Genomic DNA, 17,500 nt, shown 5'->3' with positions numbered 1-17,500 from the left:
GTGGGGTCATAATGTCATCATGTTGTCATAATGTTGTCATAATGGTGTCATAATGGTGTCATAATGGTGTCATAATGTTGTCATAATGTTGTCATAATGGTGTCATAATGGTGTCATAATGTTGTCATAATGTTGTCATAATGTTGTCATAATGTTGTCATAATGTTGTCATAATGTTATGTTGTCATAATGTCACAATGTTGTCATAATGTTATGTTGTCATAATGTTGTCATAATGTTGTTATAATGTTGTCATAGTGGTGTCATAATGTTGTCATAATGTTGTCATAATGGTGTCATAGTGGGGTCATAATGTCATCATGTTGTCATAATGTTGTCATAATGTTGTCATAATGGTGTCATAATGGTGTCATAATGTTGTCATAATGTTGTCATAATGGTGTCATAATGGTGTATCATAATGTTGTCATATGTTAATGTTGTCATAATTGTGTCATAATTTCAATGTCATATCACCATGTGGCTCCACTGAGATGATAATGCTCAGACTGAGCTGCTGTCCAGCTCTGATCAGACTGGATCAGATGTTTCTCTGCTCTGGTCCAGCAGGCAGAGGTTCAGCCCACCAGCTGCTGCTGTGGGATCCAACCTGTGACCTGTGACCTGTGACCTGTGACCTCTGACCCCTGACCTCTGAGGCCTGCAGGCTGTCAGGGTGAAAGTGGAGAGACCGAAACTGAAACATCCTGAACCCTCTGCTGCTGCTGTCAACACACACACACACACACACACACACACACACACACACACACACACACACACACACACACACACACACACACACACACACACACACACACACACACACACACACACACACACACACACAAAAATGCAAGTGGGGACACACATGCAAATGCATGTTTGCAGAAATAAATCTATAAATCTATCAACACGAGCAAATACACCAACACATCCTCTCTCTCTCACTCCATCTCTCTATCTGTGTGTGTGTGTGTGTGTGTGTGAGTGTGTGTGAGCGAGAGCTCTCACACACACTCACTCACACACACTCTCACACACACACACACACACACATACACACACACACACACACAGAGTGATTGACAGTCATGCATCCAGTCCAGCTGATTGAAAAGTCAGATGTCAGTGTGTTAATTTCTTGTTTTAAAGTTTCCTTCAGTGTTTTACTGGAAGAGAAAGAGAAAGAAATAAAGACAGAAAGAAGGATAGAAATAAAGACAGAAAGGACAAAAAGAGACAGAAAGAAAGAAAGAAATCAAAACAGAAATCAAGACGAAAAGAAAGAAAGAAAGAAAGAAAGACAGACTGAACAGCTCAGCGCCTGCAGCCTGCTGTGTGAACTCTTCCCCACCAGAGAAGAAGAGTGTGGTTTCCTGACCACTTCCTGTTACTGTGGCTCCGCCTCCTGCTCCTCTGTCTCACCAGTCTCTCCTCCTCCTCTGTCTCACCAGTCTCTCCTCCTCCTCCTCGTCTCACCAGTCTCTCCTCCTGCTCCTGTCTCACCAGTCTCTCCTCCTCCTCTGTCTCACCAGTCTCTCCTCCTCCTCCTCCTCCTCCTCCTCGTCTCACCAGTCTCTCCTCCTGCTCCTGTCTCACCAGTCTCTCCTCCCCCTCCTGTCTCACCAGCCTCTCCTCCTCCTCTCTCACCAGTCTCTCCTCCTCTGTCTCACCAGTCTCTCCTCCTCCTCCTCCTCCTGTCCCACCAGTCTCTCTTCCTCCTCCTGTCTCACCAGTCTCTCCTCCTCCTCCTGTCTCACCAGTCTCTCCTCCTCCTCCTCTCACCAGTCTCTCCTCCTCCTCCTCCTCCTCTCATCAGTCTCTACTCCTCCTCCTCTCACCAGTCTTTCCTCCTCTTCCTGTGTCTCACCAGTCTCTCCTCCTCCTCCTCCTCCTGTCTCACCAGCCTCTCCTTCTCTGTCTCACCAGTCTCTCCTCCTCCTCTGTCTCACCAGTCTCTCCTCCTCCTCTGTCTCACCAGTCTCTCCTCCTCCTCTGTCTCACCAGTCTCTCCTCCTCCTCCTCCTGTCTCACCAGTCTCTCCTCCTCCTGTCTCACCAGTCTCTCCTCCTGTCTCACCAGCCTCTCCTTCTCTGTCTCACCAGTCTCTCCTCCTCCTGTCTCACCAGTCTCTCCTCCTCCTGTCTCACCAGTCTCTCCTCCTCCTCCTCCTGTCTCACCAGTCTCTCCTCCTCCTCCTCCTCCTCCTCCTGTCTTTCATATCTTCTGTTCATCTGAACATCAGCAGCTGAACCAGTGTTCTCTCTCTCTGCAGCTCAGACTGATGTTTCCTCACATGAAGCATCTCCAGCTCCATCTGGACCAAACGGATCTGGATTATAATATGTATTCTGGTTTCTGGTCTTTCAGTGAATCATATGGTGATGAACTGGTGATTTTGGGAAATCATGAGACACAATCCTGCTGTCTGAACTGATGAGAACAAGCTCATTTTGTTTAAAAACTGAGGTATGAAACATCTCAAAGCTCCACATCATGTAAAGCAGGACTCCTCTTCCTCTGTGGTGATAAAGGAGTTGGATGGTCTATCTAAACATGGTGAAAGTATCAAAACTAAATCCACACAATCCATATTAGTGCAGCGAGCCTCTAAACGAGCCGTTTGGACTTCTGTAACTTTGTGATGTCACAAAGGTTCGCTCATTATCATTTTTGTAAGAAATAACAGACTAACAAAGAGTTTTTTTCAAAGCGGTTGAGCGGCTGTCGTCGTTTATTACCGGAGAGTTTTCCCTACCTGTAGCCGCCGGGCCGCGGAGTCTCACGTTTCACTCTGGAAACGGTTAGCCAATGGGAACGGAGGGGTCGTTAATATTAATGAGCCTTAAAGACACGGAGACAGAAACGGCCTGTTCTTGGTAAGGCTCAGAGAGATGCTGGAAAATGAACGTGGAGAAATGGATTGAGAGAGTTTTTGGTTCATGACACCACACACACACACACACACACACACACACACACACACACACACACACACACACACACACACACACACACACACACACAGCTTTGAATGGACAGAAAGACTCAAAATAAAACTCTAGAGAACATGGAGCTTTAAGGAATACTATTTGAAAATTTTCAGTTTTGTTTGACATCACACCGAACATTACCATTCAGTTCAATGAGATGAACATTACATCGGAACACTGGATAACCGGCCAATCACAGACGAGGTGACGTCACCTCCAGATATTTCCAGTTTGATATGAGAAAATGTTTCAGGATGTAAAACCTCAGCGGTAAACGTCAGGTTTTGGTGTCAGTCCCTCAGGATCAAAGAGCGAGGGCTTCTTTCTAGAGCCGCCATTTTGCACCAAGAGAGACGTTCAACAATCACACAGGGAGAGATCCATCAGAGAAGAGGAGAGAGACCAGTTTCTCCACCCACAGGAGCAGGAGAGAGACCAGCATGCACTGCAGGAGCAGGAGAGAGACCAGCATGCACTGCAGGAGCAGGAGAGAGACCAGCATGCACTGCAGGAGCAGGAGAGAGACCAGCATGCACTGCAGGAGCAGGAGAGAGACCAGCATGCACTGCAGCTAAAAGACATGTTTTCCCCACAAGAACCCCCCCCCCCTCTGTGTTGCCTTCTCTATCACTATCTCTCTCTCTCTCTCTCTCTCTCTCTCTCTCTCTCTCTCTCTCTCTCTCTCTCTCTCTCTCTCTCTCTCCACCTGCATGTCAAACCAACAGCTGGATGCAACAAGTCCACACAAGTTCTCTGGTGGTTGTTGAAAGGCATTCTGGGAAATCACCAACTGCAGCAGGTTGAGGGAAAGTGAGTTCACCAAAAGAGAAAATCAACACTTCACAACATCATCTCAGACTGATGAGCAGCCTCAGAGGGTCTGACCCAGTTCAGCTGAACCAGAACAGAAGAGTTTAGTGTTTACATCCAGAAGTTGGGATCAGACCCACATTCAGCAGCAGATCAGATCCAGTGGATCCTGATCCCTGATCTGATCCCGGCTCCCGGCCCTGCAGGCCCGGCTGCAGCATGCAGACCTGCAGCGGGGGACCGACCCGCTCCATCACACCTGTTGCCTCTCTGCCGCCTGCCTGGCACACAGGAAGGCTTCCGCACAAACACACCAGGCTTCACACGGCATCACGGCGGCGGCGTGTAAACAAACCGGACGGCGGGACCCACCGCATCATTTGCATCACCGGGTCGAGCTGCGGGTTTCTTACCGTTAATCAGCGGGTTGGAGTCCATCTTCATTCAAATCTCGTCTCTCGTTCAGTCCGGTGCAGCAGAGTCAGATCTCCTCCATGTCTGCCGTCAGAAGGTGGAAGCTGCGCGCGCGGTGTGAGCGTCAGCAGCGGGCTGCCAGCTCCGGTCCCGACCTGCTGTTATGTAACCGAGCTGAGCTGCTGATCCCGGGCTGCTCTGCCTCCATGCTAACACCCAGACCGAGATGTGACGGGAAATAAAGTTAACCAGGACCTCCAGGCTAACGACTACCGACAAAAACAAAAAAAAAATCAATTATATCTGCAGAAAAGCAGAAATCCAGTCTGTTCCCTCTCACTAATTGACGCTATCCGCATCTAACTTAAACCAGTTTGATGCTGCTTATTAAAATGTGTGTTATGAATATGTCAAAAAGATTCATATCAACCTAAAAGGTGGTAAACTATCATTCCGGAGATGAAGTGAGTTCAGGTGGGCTCGTCCCTGTTGACAGGCTGAACACAGCTAATGCTAACAGCTAGCGATGCTAACCTAGCTGCTACCTGCGAGCAGCGCTTGTTTACTCGGAGGTGAAGTCCCGCTGTTCGGCTGCTGCTGTCCGCTCAGCGGCCTCCGGCGACCAGCGCGGCCCCGAGCCGCCGCTTTAACACCACAGAAACTTTCATGGTTCGGTTTTTCTTCAGTGAATCTGTACAGCGCCGTTAGCCTAGCGTGCTAAAGCTAACGTTAGCTCTCCGCCGTGCCGCCCCCCCCCGCCTTCTGCTGGTGCGTCAGCCCCCAAACGGCGCTGAATGCGGACTTGATTTAAAGAGTTCACCGGAGAGCGATGGAAGTCCGTCTGGGCGGAAAAAGTAGTTTGTAAACCCGCCTGGTTGTTTCTCCACGAGCCGCAGACTGTGATGCGCGCCTACAAACCACCAACTCGTCCCTTAGCTTTGTTTTTTCCTAGTTTCTTCCTGTTTGGACAGACGCCTCCTCAGTACTTTGGACCAGAGTCAAGCTAGACTCAATACAACAATACGACTTCCGGTCTTAGGTTTCAAAATAAAACCTGTGGTAACCTTTTACAGTCTATGGTGGCAACCTGCAGTGGTGGAAGAAGTATTCAGATCTTTTACTTAAGTAAAAGTAGAAATACCACAGTGTAAAAATACTTTGTTACAAGTAAAAGTCCTGCATTCAAAATGTTACTTAAGTCAAAGTACAAAAGTATTAGCATCAAAATATACTTAAAGTAGCAAAAGTAAAAGTAGTCATTATGCAGAATGGCCCATTTCAGAATCATATATATCATGTTACTGGACTGTAATTATTGATGCATTAATGTGTTCATCACTTTAATGTTGCAGCTAGTAAAGGAGGAGCTAATTTTAATTACTTTATATACTGCTGGGTAGCTTAACCTATGAAAATATATCATAATTTATTAGTTGATTTATAATTTGTATTAATAATCAAAGTCTGCAAAGTAGCTAGTAACTTAAGTTATCAAATAAATGTAGTGGAGTAAAAAGTACAATATTTCCCTCTGAAATGTAGTGGAGTAGAAGTATAAAGTAGCATGAAATGGAAATACTCAAGTAAAGTACAAGTACCTCTAAATTGTACTTAGTTACATTTCACCACTGGAAACCTGTTTTGTTGTTGTTGTTGTTGTTGTTGTTGTTGTTGTTGTTGTTGTTGTTTGAGAAAAACTAAAAATAAATGTGAAACATGAAATCTGTTTAAAGCTCTGTGTGACTCTGGTAGAGTCTTGGGTCGTGTCTCTTCCTCCATGATAAAACCCCAAAATCAGTGATTCTGTGATCTGTTGCTCCGGTAGAGCAGACTGGAGAATTGTGTTTTTCTCTCTCCATTCACTGCCATTGTCTGGAGGAACAGTCTGAAAACCACTTCTAGCACATAAAGGAACGCCGACAAAGCAGATTCTGACAATATATAAAAAACTAGTCCTGCTGCTGAATTGTTTTGAAGTGAATCTCTTTCTTTATGTTTATTAAACCTTTCAGTCTGAACAAGTGGAACACCGAAATCCAGTCGGATGAAACTTATGCCGATTGAACGAAGAAAATAATTGTAAATATGCGAAAAAATAGTGGAAGACAGAACTTTGACTAAGCAGATTCTGACAATATATAAAAAAACGAGTCTCTCACTTTTCTTTCGCCTATTTCCAGTTAGCTGACAGCAGGGTGGAGTCTGGGCTCTGAGGGGCGGAGCTTAACACCCTGACGCCTCCTGGCTGTGGAAGTGAGTTGTGTTTGTAATGATGCAGGGGGGAACGTTGTGCTGTAAACTTCCTCCTCCACCGCTCTGTTGATTTTCTCTCTGTGTTGAAAAATATGAAAAAAAAATCCCGCTTTTATTTTGAAGGGAAGAAATCGCCCAACTTCCGGAATTGTGTCTAACTGTGTGTGACTTGACGCAGCGGGACTGTTGTGTTGCTGCACCGCAGCCAAGACTAGTGACGTCAGTACGACATGACGCTCCTGCTCCTTCTGTCTGTTCCTCAAGGCCAACACACACACACACACACACACACGCACACACACACACACACACACGCACACACGCACACACACACACACGCACACACACACACACACACACACACACACACACACACACACACACACACACACACACACACGCCCACTGCTGCTGCCGGCAGCCCTGGAGCCAGGCACTGACTTGGTGACAGATGATCATGTCACTGATCTCTCGACCAACATTCATTCACGCTCCTCACTCGCTCATCTCTTCTCAGGGGGTCTGGACGGTTTCCCAGCATGCACTGGGTGGAAGGCAGGTTATGATCGTGTGTTCATGTGCCATCAGATATCAGACACACATGAACTCCCTGAGTTTCCAAGTTGTGACCGAGGTTATTATAGTTTTGCATTTTTCATTAGTTTTTCTTTTGACTTTTTGTTTTCAATTTCAGTTTAGTTTTAGTTTTTAAAGCGGGTTTGCTAGTTTAGTTTTTATTTTTTGAAAATGCTTAGTTTTAGTTTAGTTTTGATTAGTTTCAGTGATACTTTTAGTCTGTTTTTGTAATATGGGGTATTTGTCAGGGGCGAGATTCAAAAATTCAACCTACTAGGCTAATGTATGAAATAAATTGACAAAGACGAAAAGACATTCCTAAAGACATTTTCTCTATAATTTTAGTTTATTTTAGTTATTTTTGTAAACACACAACACAGTTTCAGTTAGTTATCGTTTTTTTGTAAAGCCTCGTTTTTATTTTTATTTCAGTTAACGAAAATGTTTTTTCACACCTAGTTTTCGTTATTTCGTTCGTTTTCGTTAACGATAATAACCTTGGTTGTGACGGTGACCTTTAACCTTTTGTGTCAGAAAACACACAGATGCTGCTTCACTGTGAGTTTGCAGACAAACCGAACGTGTGTGTGAATGAAGTTCAGTTAATCAGCTGCAGGGCGGCCATGTTGTTTAGCGTTTGTCTTCCAGGTTTGATTTTCCCACAAAATATAAAGTGAAAGCAGCTGGGTGGGAAGTCCCGGATATCGGACTTTCCCAGCAGAACCTGAACACAACAGAGTCTCCAGCCTGCCTGACAGAGAGGAACCAGCAGAACAGAACAGACAGAACAGACAGAACGGACAGAACAGACAGAACAGACAGAGATGCTGCTGATCGATCAGACTGATGATCGATCAGACTGATGATCGATCACATCACAGTCAGCTGGTTTCATGTTCTGAGTCAGTCAGTCGAGTCGCTGCTGGAAAACTCTTCTCTGAGCCAAACTCCTCAGTTGACTGAGGAAGTGAGAGTGTGTGAGTGTGTGTGAGTGTGTGAGTGTGTGTGTGTGTGTGTGTGAGTGTGTGTGAGTGTGTGTGAGTGTGTGTGTGTGTGTGTGTGTGTGTGTGAGTGTGTGTGAGTGTGTGAGTGTGTGTGAGTGTGTGTGAGTGTGTGAGTGTGTGTGAGAGTGTGTGAGTGTGTGTGTGTGTGTGTGTGTGAGTGTGTGTGAGTGTGTGAGTGTGTGTGAGTGTGTGTGTGAGTGTGTGTGAGTGTGTGTGAGTGTGTGAGAGTGTGTGTGAGTGTGTGTGTGTGTGTGTGTGTGTGTGTGTGTGTGTGTGTGTGTGAGCTGTGCTCCTGATGGGAGGCTATTTTAAGAGTCATCTCTCAGTTTCTTTACGCCACTGCCTCTATTCAGCATCCAGTTTCCATGGCAACCGCATCCGTGGTGACGGAGCATCGCTCAAAGGAAGAGGGTCATTACAGCGAAAGAGCAGAACCAACACACACACACACACACACACACACACACACCGCTTTATTATTACAGTAAAACTAGAAGCAACTGGTTTTTAAATCTCAATCTAGTTCTTATTTTATGTTTATTACACAAAAATATGGAGAAATTCTATTTGAAGAGATGCTTTCTAAAAAAGCTCAAAACATCAGTTGAAACTGATGGTTCAGTCGGCTCCTGTCTGTCAGTTCAGCTCCCTTCTGTCTTTAAAAAAACTTTATTTATTGTAATGTTTTGCTGCTAATCTTTGTGTTAAAGCTGAAGTCCTGCTGCAGATTCAGTTAGGAACCAAACTTCTCTTCTTTTCGACCAGCAGCAGAGAGGAAGAGAAGAACCAGAGGAACCAGAAGAACAAGAGGAACCAGAAGAACCAGAAGAACCAGAAGAACAAGAGGAACCAGAAAAACCAGAGGAGCCAGAAGAACAAGAGGAACCAGAAGAACAAGAGGAACCAGAAGAACCAGAGGAGCCAGAAGAACCAGAGGAACCAGAAGAACAAGAGGAGCCAGAAGAACAAGAGGAGCCAGAAGAACAAGAGGAGCCAGAAGAACAAGAGGAACCAGAAGAACAAGAGGAACCAGAAGAACCAGAGGAACCAGAAGAACCAGAGGAACCAGAAGAACAAGAGGAACCAGAAGAACCAGAGGAACCAGAAGAACCAGAGGAGCCAGAAGAACCAGAGGAGCCAGAAGAACCAGAGGAACCAGAAGAACAAGAGGAACCAGAAGAACCAGTAGAACTAGAATAACCAGTCTCTGTCTGGACGGTGCTGGTTTTACACCTAACTGGTTCAAGTTCTTTTTTTAAAGATTATTTATTCTTTAAATTATTTTAAGGCATCTGAGCTTCTGATCTAATCCACCAGGAACCATCATCATCATCATCATCATCATCATCATCATCATCATCATCATCATCATCAAAGGTCTTGGCTGTCTGGTAAATGAAGAGTCACTGATCATCAGGAGCAGTTCACTTTATTATTTGCGGTTCACACTCACAGAATCTGAATCCATCAGAACAAGTAAAAAACAAAGACAGGCAGACAGGCAGTAGGGCTGAACAATTAATCTAAATTTTATTGAAATCCTACTGCAATTTTCAAATCTCAGGAGGCGCAATATTTGTTAAAGGTGAAATGTGTCAAAATATCATTTTAAAGTAAATATTGTGGTGCTGCAGAGATGTCCTGGCCTACACATCATATTCTACAGACTGAAGAAAACATCTTTGTTTGGTACAGATCCCCGCAGAAATCACACCATAATCATTTTAATACGTTTTTCAATGAAAACGAGAATAATGATGTAAAAATTATCATTCCCTCTAATATCGCAAATCATATCGCAATTGCAATATCAGTCAAAATAATCGCAATTAGATATTTTTTCAAAATCGTTCAGCCCTAACAGACAGACAGACAGACAGACAGACAGACAGACAGACAGACAGACAGACAGACAGACAGACAGAGAGACAGACAGACAGACAGAGAGACAGACAGACAGACAGACAGACAGACAGACAGACAGACAGACAGACAGTCTTCAGTCTGGATCGGTCTCTTCTGTCTGGAGCAGATTTCCCAGCAGTGAGCGAACTGACAGCAGAATGTAATTTGGACCGACAGCAGAATCTGCAGCGTCTCAGTTCTGGTTCTGGACTGAAGCTGCGTTCACATGTCAGGTGGAAGCGGCCGACATGTGACACAGACACCAAACACACCTGGAACCTGATCTTTTTAAACCAGATTTGGGCCGACACGTTCTCCGAGATCCGACGCAGATCCGATGAGTCCGACCGGTCGGATCAGATGTTCAGGTGGGTTTCACCTCAGACCGTCTGGCACTCTGCTGGCTCACTTCAACAAGATGGAGGACAGAAAGTCTCCTCCGTCCTCCACTGCAAATATTCCTTAAAACTGATTTCACTTTCACCAGCTTCCATGATGTACTGTCTCTCAGGTGTGATGTCATCTGTCTTTCTTTCACTCACGCGGGTCGTTTCGTCCGTTCAGACCGATCTCAGGTACGAGTCACTTTTCAAACACAGTTAACGGCTCCATCTGCTTTCAGCTCTAAAAAAAAAAAAAACAGCAGAAAATGTCCGTCAGATTTGTCCAAACGTCGTTCAGCAGAATCCAAAGTGTTCTGAAGCCAAACGTTTCCGCTCTGGCTCCAGCGGTCCGGGATCCACCTCGGTTTCTTCCAGGTTTTCCAACAGGTGAAGAAGACTAGAGGTCTTCTCTTCTTCTGCTGTCTGGCAGCTCTGTCAGCCCCTGCAGCTCCCTCAGACCCTGAGCAAGAGAAGAAGAGGAAGACAGCGGCCAATCAGATGTCTCATACGCTGAAGAGTAAAACTCCAACCTGATCATTCGCATCTTTGTGGGTTTGAACCCCGACTGTCTGGCTGGGAATCTGAATGAATAATAATCTGTGCTGAAGTTCCCTTGAGCAAGGCACTGAGAGAGTAAAGCTTTCTCTAGACCGGTGGTTCTCAACCTGGGGCTCGGGACCCTCCAGGGGGTCATCGCCAGATGATTTATGGGAAAGGAAAAAATACATATTTCTACTATGCAAATTTATTATCATGTCTACTTTTTCTCTATTTTTTTTTTTTTTAGTGAAATACGGAATAGTTTTCAGACGTAGCAACAGCAGTGCATGTGTAGTATATGTACAGTAACAGTGTGCAGTAACGGTCGTACATGTACTGTATATGTGCAGTAACAGTAGTGCAGTATATGTGTAAACAGTAGTACAGGTGTATGTGTAGTAACAGTAGCACATGTTTGTGTACTAACAGTTGTACATGTATATGTGTAGCAATGGTAGTAAAGTATATGTGCAGTAGTACATGTATATGTGCAGTAGCAGTAGAACATGTATATGTGTAGTAGCAGTAGTACATGTGTATGTGCAGTAACAGTATATGTGCAGTAGCAGTAGTACATGTGTATGTTCAGTAACAGTATATGTGCAGTAACAGTAGTACATGTGTATGTGCAGTAACAGTATATGTGCAGTAACAGTAGTACATGTGTATGTGCAGTAACAGTATATGTGCAGTAAACAGTAGTACATGTGTATGTGCAGTAACAGTATATGTGCAGTAACAGTAGTACATGTGTATGTGCAGTAACAGTATATGTGCAGTAGCAGTATATGTGCAGTAACAGTAGTACATGTGTATGTGCAGTAACAGTAGTACATGTGTATGTGCAGTAGCAGTAGTACATGTGTATGTGCAGTAACAGTATATGTGCAGTAGCAGTATATGTGCAGTAACAGTAGTACATGTGTATGTGCAGTAGCAGTAGTACATGTGTATGTGCAGTAGCAGTATATGTGCAGTAGCAGTAGTACATGTGTATGTGCAGTAACAGTAAATGTGCAGTAGCAGTATATGTGCAGTAACAGTAGTACATGTGTATGTGCAGTAACAGTAGTACATGTGTATGTGCAGTAGCAGTAGTACATGTGTATGTGCAGTAACAGTATATGTGCAGTAACAGTAGTACATGTGTATGTGCAGTAGCAGTAGTACATGTGTATGTGCAGTAACAGTATATGTGCAGTAACAGTAGTACATGTGTATGTGCAGTAACAGTAGTACATGTGTATGTGCAGTAGCAGTAGTACATGTGTATGTGCAGTAACAGTAGTACATGTGTATGTGCAGTAACAGTAGTACATGTGTATGTGCAGTAGCAGTATATGTGCAGTAGCAGTAGTACATGTGTATGTGCAGTAGCAGTATATGTGCAGTAACAGTAGTACATGTGTATGTGCAGTAACAGTATATGTGCAGTAGCAGTAGTACATGTGTATGTGCAGTAACAGTATATGTGCAGTAACAGTATATGTGCAGTAACAGTAGTACATGTGTATGTGCAGTAGCAGTAGTACATGTGTAAACAGAGTATCCAGCTGACCTCCAGCACCATGCGGATGTTGGCTTTGATCTTGGCAGAGTCTTTGGTCAGCAGCTCAGTGAAGCTGAAACACAGCATGTTAGCACTGTTAGCATTCCTCACTGACAACAATGGACACAACTAGCAGAAAGCTAACCTACGATGAGATGTCATGTAAGGAAAAGTAACTACAGTAACTAAAATTCAAATTGTCAGGATGTTACTTTAAAGTCACAAAGTGGGAGCGTCTTGTTTCCATGGTGTGATGCATTTCCTGTTGAAACAGGATGTTGGGGCGGGACAACGCAGGGAGGCATCATTCAAAAGTGTAAACCAATGAGAGAGCAGCATGTGCTACAGAGAGAAAGGCAGTTTTATCATGAGGCCCATTAAAGATACTGTTTTCCAGGAAGGAGAAGGAACGTGATTTTTATATAAAAATACAAAAAAATAAAACTTTGGGGATATTTTTTTTTTGGGGGGGGGGGGGGGCATTTTCTGTTTAAAAAATTTGCATATTATGACATGGAAAATTAAGTCATGTTTCATTCCATTATGATTCAGAGAAAGCCTGTGATGTGGCTTTAGTTTGGTCGCCCTCTGCTGGAGGTGAAGAGTTACTGCAGAGATCAAACCTGGGAGAGTCCATCCATGTGAACTAATGGGAGCAATGACAATATGAATCTTTATCAGTTTGTATCTATCCATCTGTTTTATATCTTCATCCTCCTCCTTACGCAGTGAGCTGGCTCGTCTTCTTGTCGATGAAGCGCAGAGCTTCATCGTGGTTCATCTCCACAAAGAATCCATAACCCACCGCCACGAAGATCCTGGACGCATCCTCCCTGAGAAGACACACCACTCTGCCTCAGAAACACACTCAGACACAGCAGACGATGTCTAGAACATCTATGGCAGTGTGGTCCAGTCCAGGTTCAGCCGTCTGCAGGTTTTCACTCCAACCAAAAACTACAGCAGCTCAGGAACTAGTTCACATTCCAACCAGACAGGAGGAGCGGGTTAATAAACTGAGCTGCTGTCTGTCTGTTTGGTACGGAAGCCAAGAAAGGCCGTGCTTGCAATTATTTTTTTAATGCCGTTATCTTGAGAAAGATAAGCTTCCGTAAGTTGGAGTGAAAAGCAGCAGACTGTTGGATCACGATGGAACATGACAGAAAAATACTGATCTAATGTCAACTTTATTTAAAACGGGCTCCTGTGTTCAGGGTGACAAACAGAACAACAAAGAGAGTGTATTATTTCAGAGATGTAAGAAATTACATGATTCATTAAGTCAATCCTAAACCAGCTGCTAGTTTTGTTGCCTAAAAAAAACATTAAAAACACTTAAAAGTCTGCACAGCACAGTCAGCAGGGAGTTTGGTGAGCGTCATAATTAGAGTGTTTGAAAAATTTCCATACCTGAACCGATACTGATGGGTACCTGAATTTAATAGCAGTGTTGGAGCCAATATGGGTGCTTTTTGGTTTGTTTTTATTTGGGTGTTAGTATGCCAGGCCACAAGGGGGCAGTGACATGTGGGTGATGGGTCGAGTCACACAATCAAGCGATAAATATACACAGGTGTGTAGCCTCAGTGTGTTTGTAACGGTTCTTACCGCAAAATGATATAATACAGACTGACACAGCTGAGGGACACAAAGCAGTAGGATTCTAAATATTACACAAGAACTAACAGCTGAGGAAACATTCTGCAAACTACAACAGCAGCAAGACAGAAGAAGCGACTAAAGATAAACTAAAGGTTTGTGTGTCTAGAAAACATTTTAGTGTTTCGTTCACCACCGAGGCTGTCGGGGTTTGGCCAACTAGTCACTACAAGCAGCACCTTGAGTTTGACTCCGGCACCTTGGATGAAGATGTACGATTAACCTTTAAAGCTCCACATCATGTAAAGCAGTCACCCCACCCGTCCCGTCACCCGGCCCATCACGTCACCCCACCCGTCCCGTCACCCGGCCCATCACGTCACCCGTCACGTCACCCATCTCGTCACCCGGCCCGGCCCGGCCCGTCACCCGGTCCGGCCCATACCGTCACCCGGCCCATCACGTCACCCATCTCGTCACCCGGTCCGGCCCATCCCGTCACCCGTCACGTCACCCGGTCCGGCCCGTCACCCGTCCCGTCACCCGTCCCGTCACCCGGCCCGTCCCCCGGCCCGTCACCCGGCCCGTCCCGTCACCCGTCCCGTCACCCGGCCCGTCCCCCGGCCCGTCACCCGGCCCGTCCCGTCACCCGTCCAGTCACCCAGCCCGTCACACACAGTGTTTTCTGTCTCTCAGCAGCAGCATCTTACACATGAGCCTGGACATAGAAGCTACAGCCCAGATCCACTTCTGTCTTCAGCTGCTGGGATCCAGACTCCTGCAGGGAGACAGGAGGCTTCAGCATGCTGACAGGGCCTGTCTGTCTGTCTGTCTGTCTGACTACCTGTCTGTCTGTCTGTCTGTCTGTCTGACTACCTGTCTGACTGTCTGACTGTCTGTCTGACTGTCTGTCTGTCTCTGTCTGCCTGTCTGTCTCTGTCTGCCTGTCTGTCTCTGTCTGCCTGTCTGTCTCTGTCTGCCTGTCTGTCTGTCTGTCTGTCTGTCTACCTGTCTATCTATCTATCTATCTATCTACCTGTCTATCTATCCATCTATCCGTCTATCTATCTATCTATCTACCTGTCTATATATCCCTCCATCTATCTATCTATCTGCCTTCATTCACATTCTCCTCACCAAAACATTTGATAACATGCAGTGTATTGTATAAACACATTCTGGAAGAGCTGTGTGTGTGTGTGTGTGTGTGTGTGTGTGTGTGTGTGTGTGTGTGTGTGTGTGTGTGTGTGTGTGTGTGTGTACCTGCAGACTCTCTATGGTGTTTTTTAACTGGAGATACTGGGAGATTTTCTCATAAACTCCGTCTCTCTGCTCCAGCACCCTCCTGAAACACACACAAACACACACACACACACACACACACACACACACACACACACACACACACACACACACACACACACACACACACACACACACACACAAAGCGGACCAGTGAAGGTTAAAAGTCGTTGTTTTTCTCACCGCTTCCCTCAGCCATGCGTGTCACAGTGACTCACTGTAAGTCTCTCTGCAGCACGTCGCCGATGAAGTTTTCATACTGCAGGACCTTCTGCTCCATGTCGCTGTCCGCGGCCGCCGCCATCTTGCCTTCACTCTCCACTTCCGGCTCAGAGGAAGCTAAAGTTTAGCGGGAAGTAGCTTCACCTTCTGGGAAGCTAAAGATTCGCTCCACCGTGTTCTGACGCCGCCTGTCAGCAGCAGCACAGCAGCTAGTTAGCTTTAGCAGCTTTGTAACCAAACAGCGCTGCGTGCCGAGAGCAGAGGAACTTCCTGTCCTGTAACAAGCTTTTCCGGTTTCAAAATAAAAGCTAGTTTGTTTGTTTGTTTGTTTTTTTATAATACTAATATTTCCAAGTTTTTTTTATTAGAATCTTCAAATATACAACAAATTGGCAATGACAGTTCTTTCTATATCACCAGAGTAAGCTGAGTACAGTACATATGTGTTAAAGACAATAATCAAAAGGAAATAGAGAAAACAAATTCCATTAGACAAAATGAGATTTTATTGATCGCTGTGGGGAAACCGCAACAGGAAGCTGTAACAGAATACAGTAAAGGAAAACAGAATATAAATAAGAATAGAGCAAACAGGGTTTGAATGTAACATTTAGGTATTAATTTATGTATTTAGGTATGAACACACAGACTGATACTGTAGATTATATCCTGTTTATTTGTTATTTTAATATGAAAAAAGTGGCATATTGTAGTTTTGAGTAAAACTGTCTGAATGAAAAGTGTCTGTGTGTGTCTCTCTGTCTGTGTCTCTCTGTCTTTTTTATAATACTAATATTTCCATGTTTTTTTTATTAGTCTTCAAATATTCAACAAATTGGCAATGACAGTTCTTCCTATATCACCAGAGTAAGCTGAGTACAGCACATATGTGTCAAAGACAATAATCCAAAGGAAATAGAGAAAACAAAAACAAAGAGAAAAGAAATAGTAAATGAAAGGAAAAACAAAAACAGAGAACATTCCAGGGGTTAAATTACTTTATACTGCGCAAATACAAAGTGTAATTTTTGGCCAGTCATGCTTTTCATACGTTTTAGAGATTTCTAACTCGTTTTTAAAGGCTGTTAAACATGGTTGTGTTTTGCAATATTTACATTTGTGTATAAAATATTTTGCCAAAATAATTAAATTATTCATTAAAAATTATATATTTTTATCTTCTATAAACATTCCAAATTTGACATTTTCTAGTAGAAATGGTGAAATATTTATTACCAGTAGAAATAAAAGCTAGTGTTTGTGTCAAAATAAAAGCACCCGGGAGCCACAGAAGTAGAATGAATAGAGAGATTCTTGGTGTGTGGCAGTCTAGTCTCCTTGATGAGCGTAAATTCTATTATAAAACTTCACATCATGGTTAAATTAAATGTGAATGTGCTAATTAAAAAGTATCACTTACTGATACCTATGTGACGCTTGGAGATTACTGTTCGAGCACTAAAAAATGACATTTAATTATAATTTACTAAAACATGAGAGACAATCCACGTCAGCTTCATCAGACTCATGGCAGCCGACCGCAGTCCCCACGCGCTCCTGAATCAGAGCTCAGCCACGTGACCGTTCAGTAACTAGATGAAAATTTGAGTATGAATGATCCTTCTATTCACTCTAGCTCTGTAGTTGGAGGTCTGGTCGCATGACGTCATCGTAAACAAACATGGCGGAGCGCTGACAGCTCGTTAGCAGCTGCTAGCTATTCATGTAACATGAACTTAAACTACTTTTCTGCAAAAGACTCTCGTGTACATTGACATCAGTCTGTATGATGGAAGACGTCACGTTACGTTGTTTTAAGCTGTTCCAGACACCAGCCGCTGTTTACAGCAGAGACTTCTTCTTCTTCGGTTTTAGCTGTGTTAGCTAAAGCTAGCAGGTAACCTAGGTAACGGTAGCTAACAGCTAACCCAGTCGGTGTGTTTCCAT

General features: G+C 44.3%; 1 protein-coding gene across 1 annotated transcript; it reads right to left on the bottom strand.

Moving 5' to 3' along the window:
• Positions 1 to 9,463: 9,463 nt before the first annotated feature.
• uxt (ubiquitously-expressed, prefoldin-like chaperone) lies at positions 9,464 to 15,814 on the bottom strand. Its single transcript, XM_071542152.1, has 6 exons — positions 15,550 to 15,814; positions 15,293 to 15,374; positions 14,740 to 14,807; positions 13,156 to 13,263; positions 12,440 to 12,503; positions 9,464 to 10,801 (listed from the first exon to the last, which is right to left on the bottom strand). The coding sequence occupies exons 1-6, from the start codon at positions 15,633 to 15,635 to the stop codon at positions 10,739 to 10,741; spliced, it is 471 nt and encodes a 156-aa protein (XP_071398253.1). The 5' UTR covers positions 15,636 to 15,814; the 3' UTR covers positions 9,464 to 10,738.
• Positions 15,815 to 17,500: the final 1,686 nt, after the last annotated feature.

Source organism: Centroberyx affinis, unplaced genomic scaffold (genome assembly GCF_046629955.1).
Source record: "Centroberyx affinis isolate AG114_WGS23_722 - 3 ecotype Tasmania unplaced genomic scaffold, CSIRO-AGI_Caff_v1 ptg004024l_1, whole genome shotgun sequence".
Classification (NCBI taxonomy): domain Eukaryota; kingdom Metazoa; phylum Chordata; class Actinopteri; order Beryciformes; family Berycidae; genus Centroberyx; species Centroberyx affinis.
This window is presented reverse-complemented; position numbering and strand designations above follow the sequence as displayed.

Coding starts and splice junctions, on each gene's coding strand:
- uxt (XM_071542152.1), bottom strand. CDS start 15,635: ATGGCGGCGGCCGCGGACAGCGACATGGAGCAGAAGGTCCTGCAGTAT. Junction 14,808..15,292: donor ACACCATAGAGAGTCTGCAG/GTACACACACAC, acceptor GTCTCCCTGCAG/GAGTCTGGATCCCAGCAGCT. Junction 10,802..12,439: donor ACATCCGCATGGTGCTGGAG/GTCAGCTGGATA, acceptor TCTCTTGCTCAG/GGTCTGAGGGAGCTGCAGGG.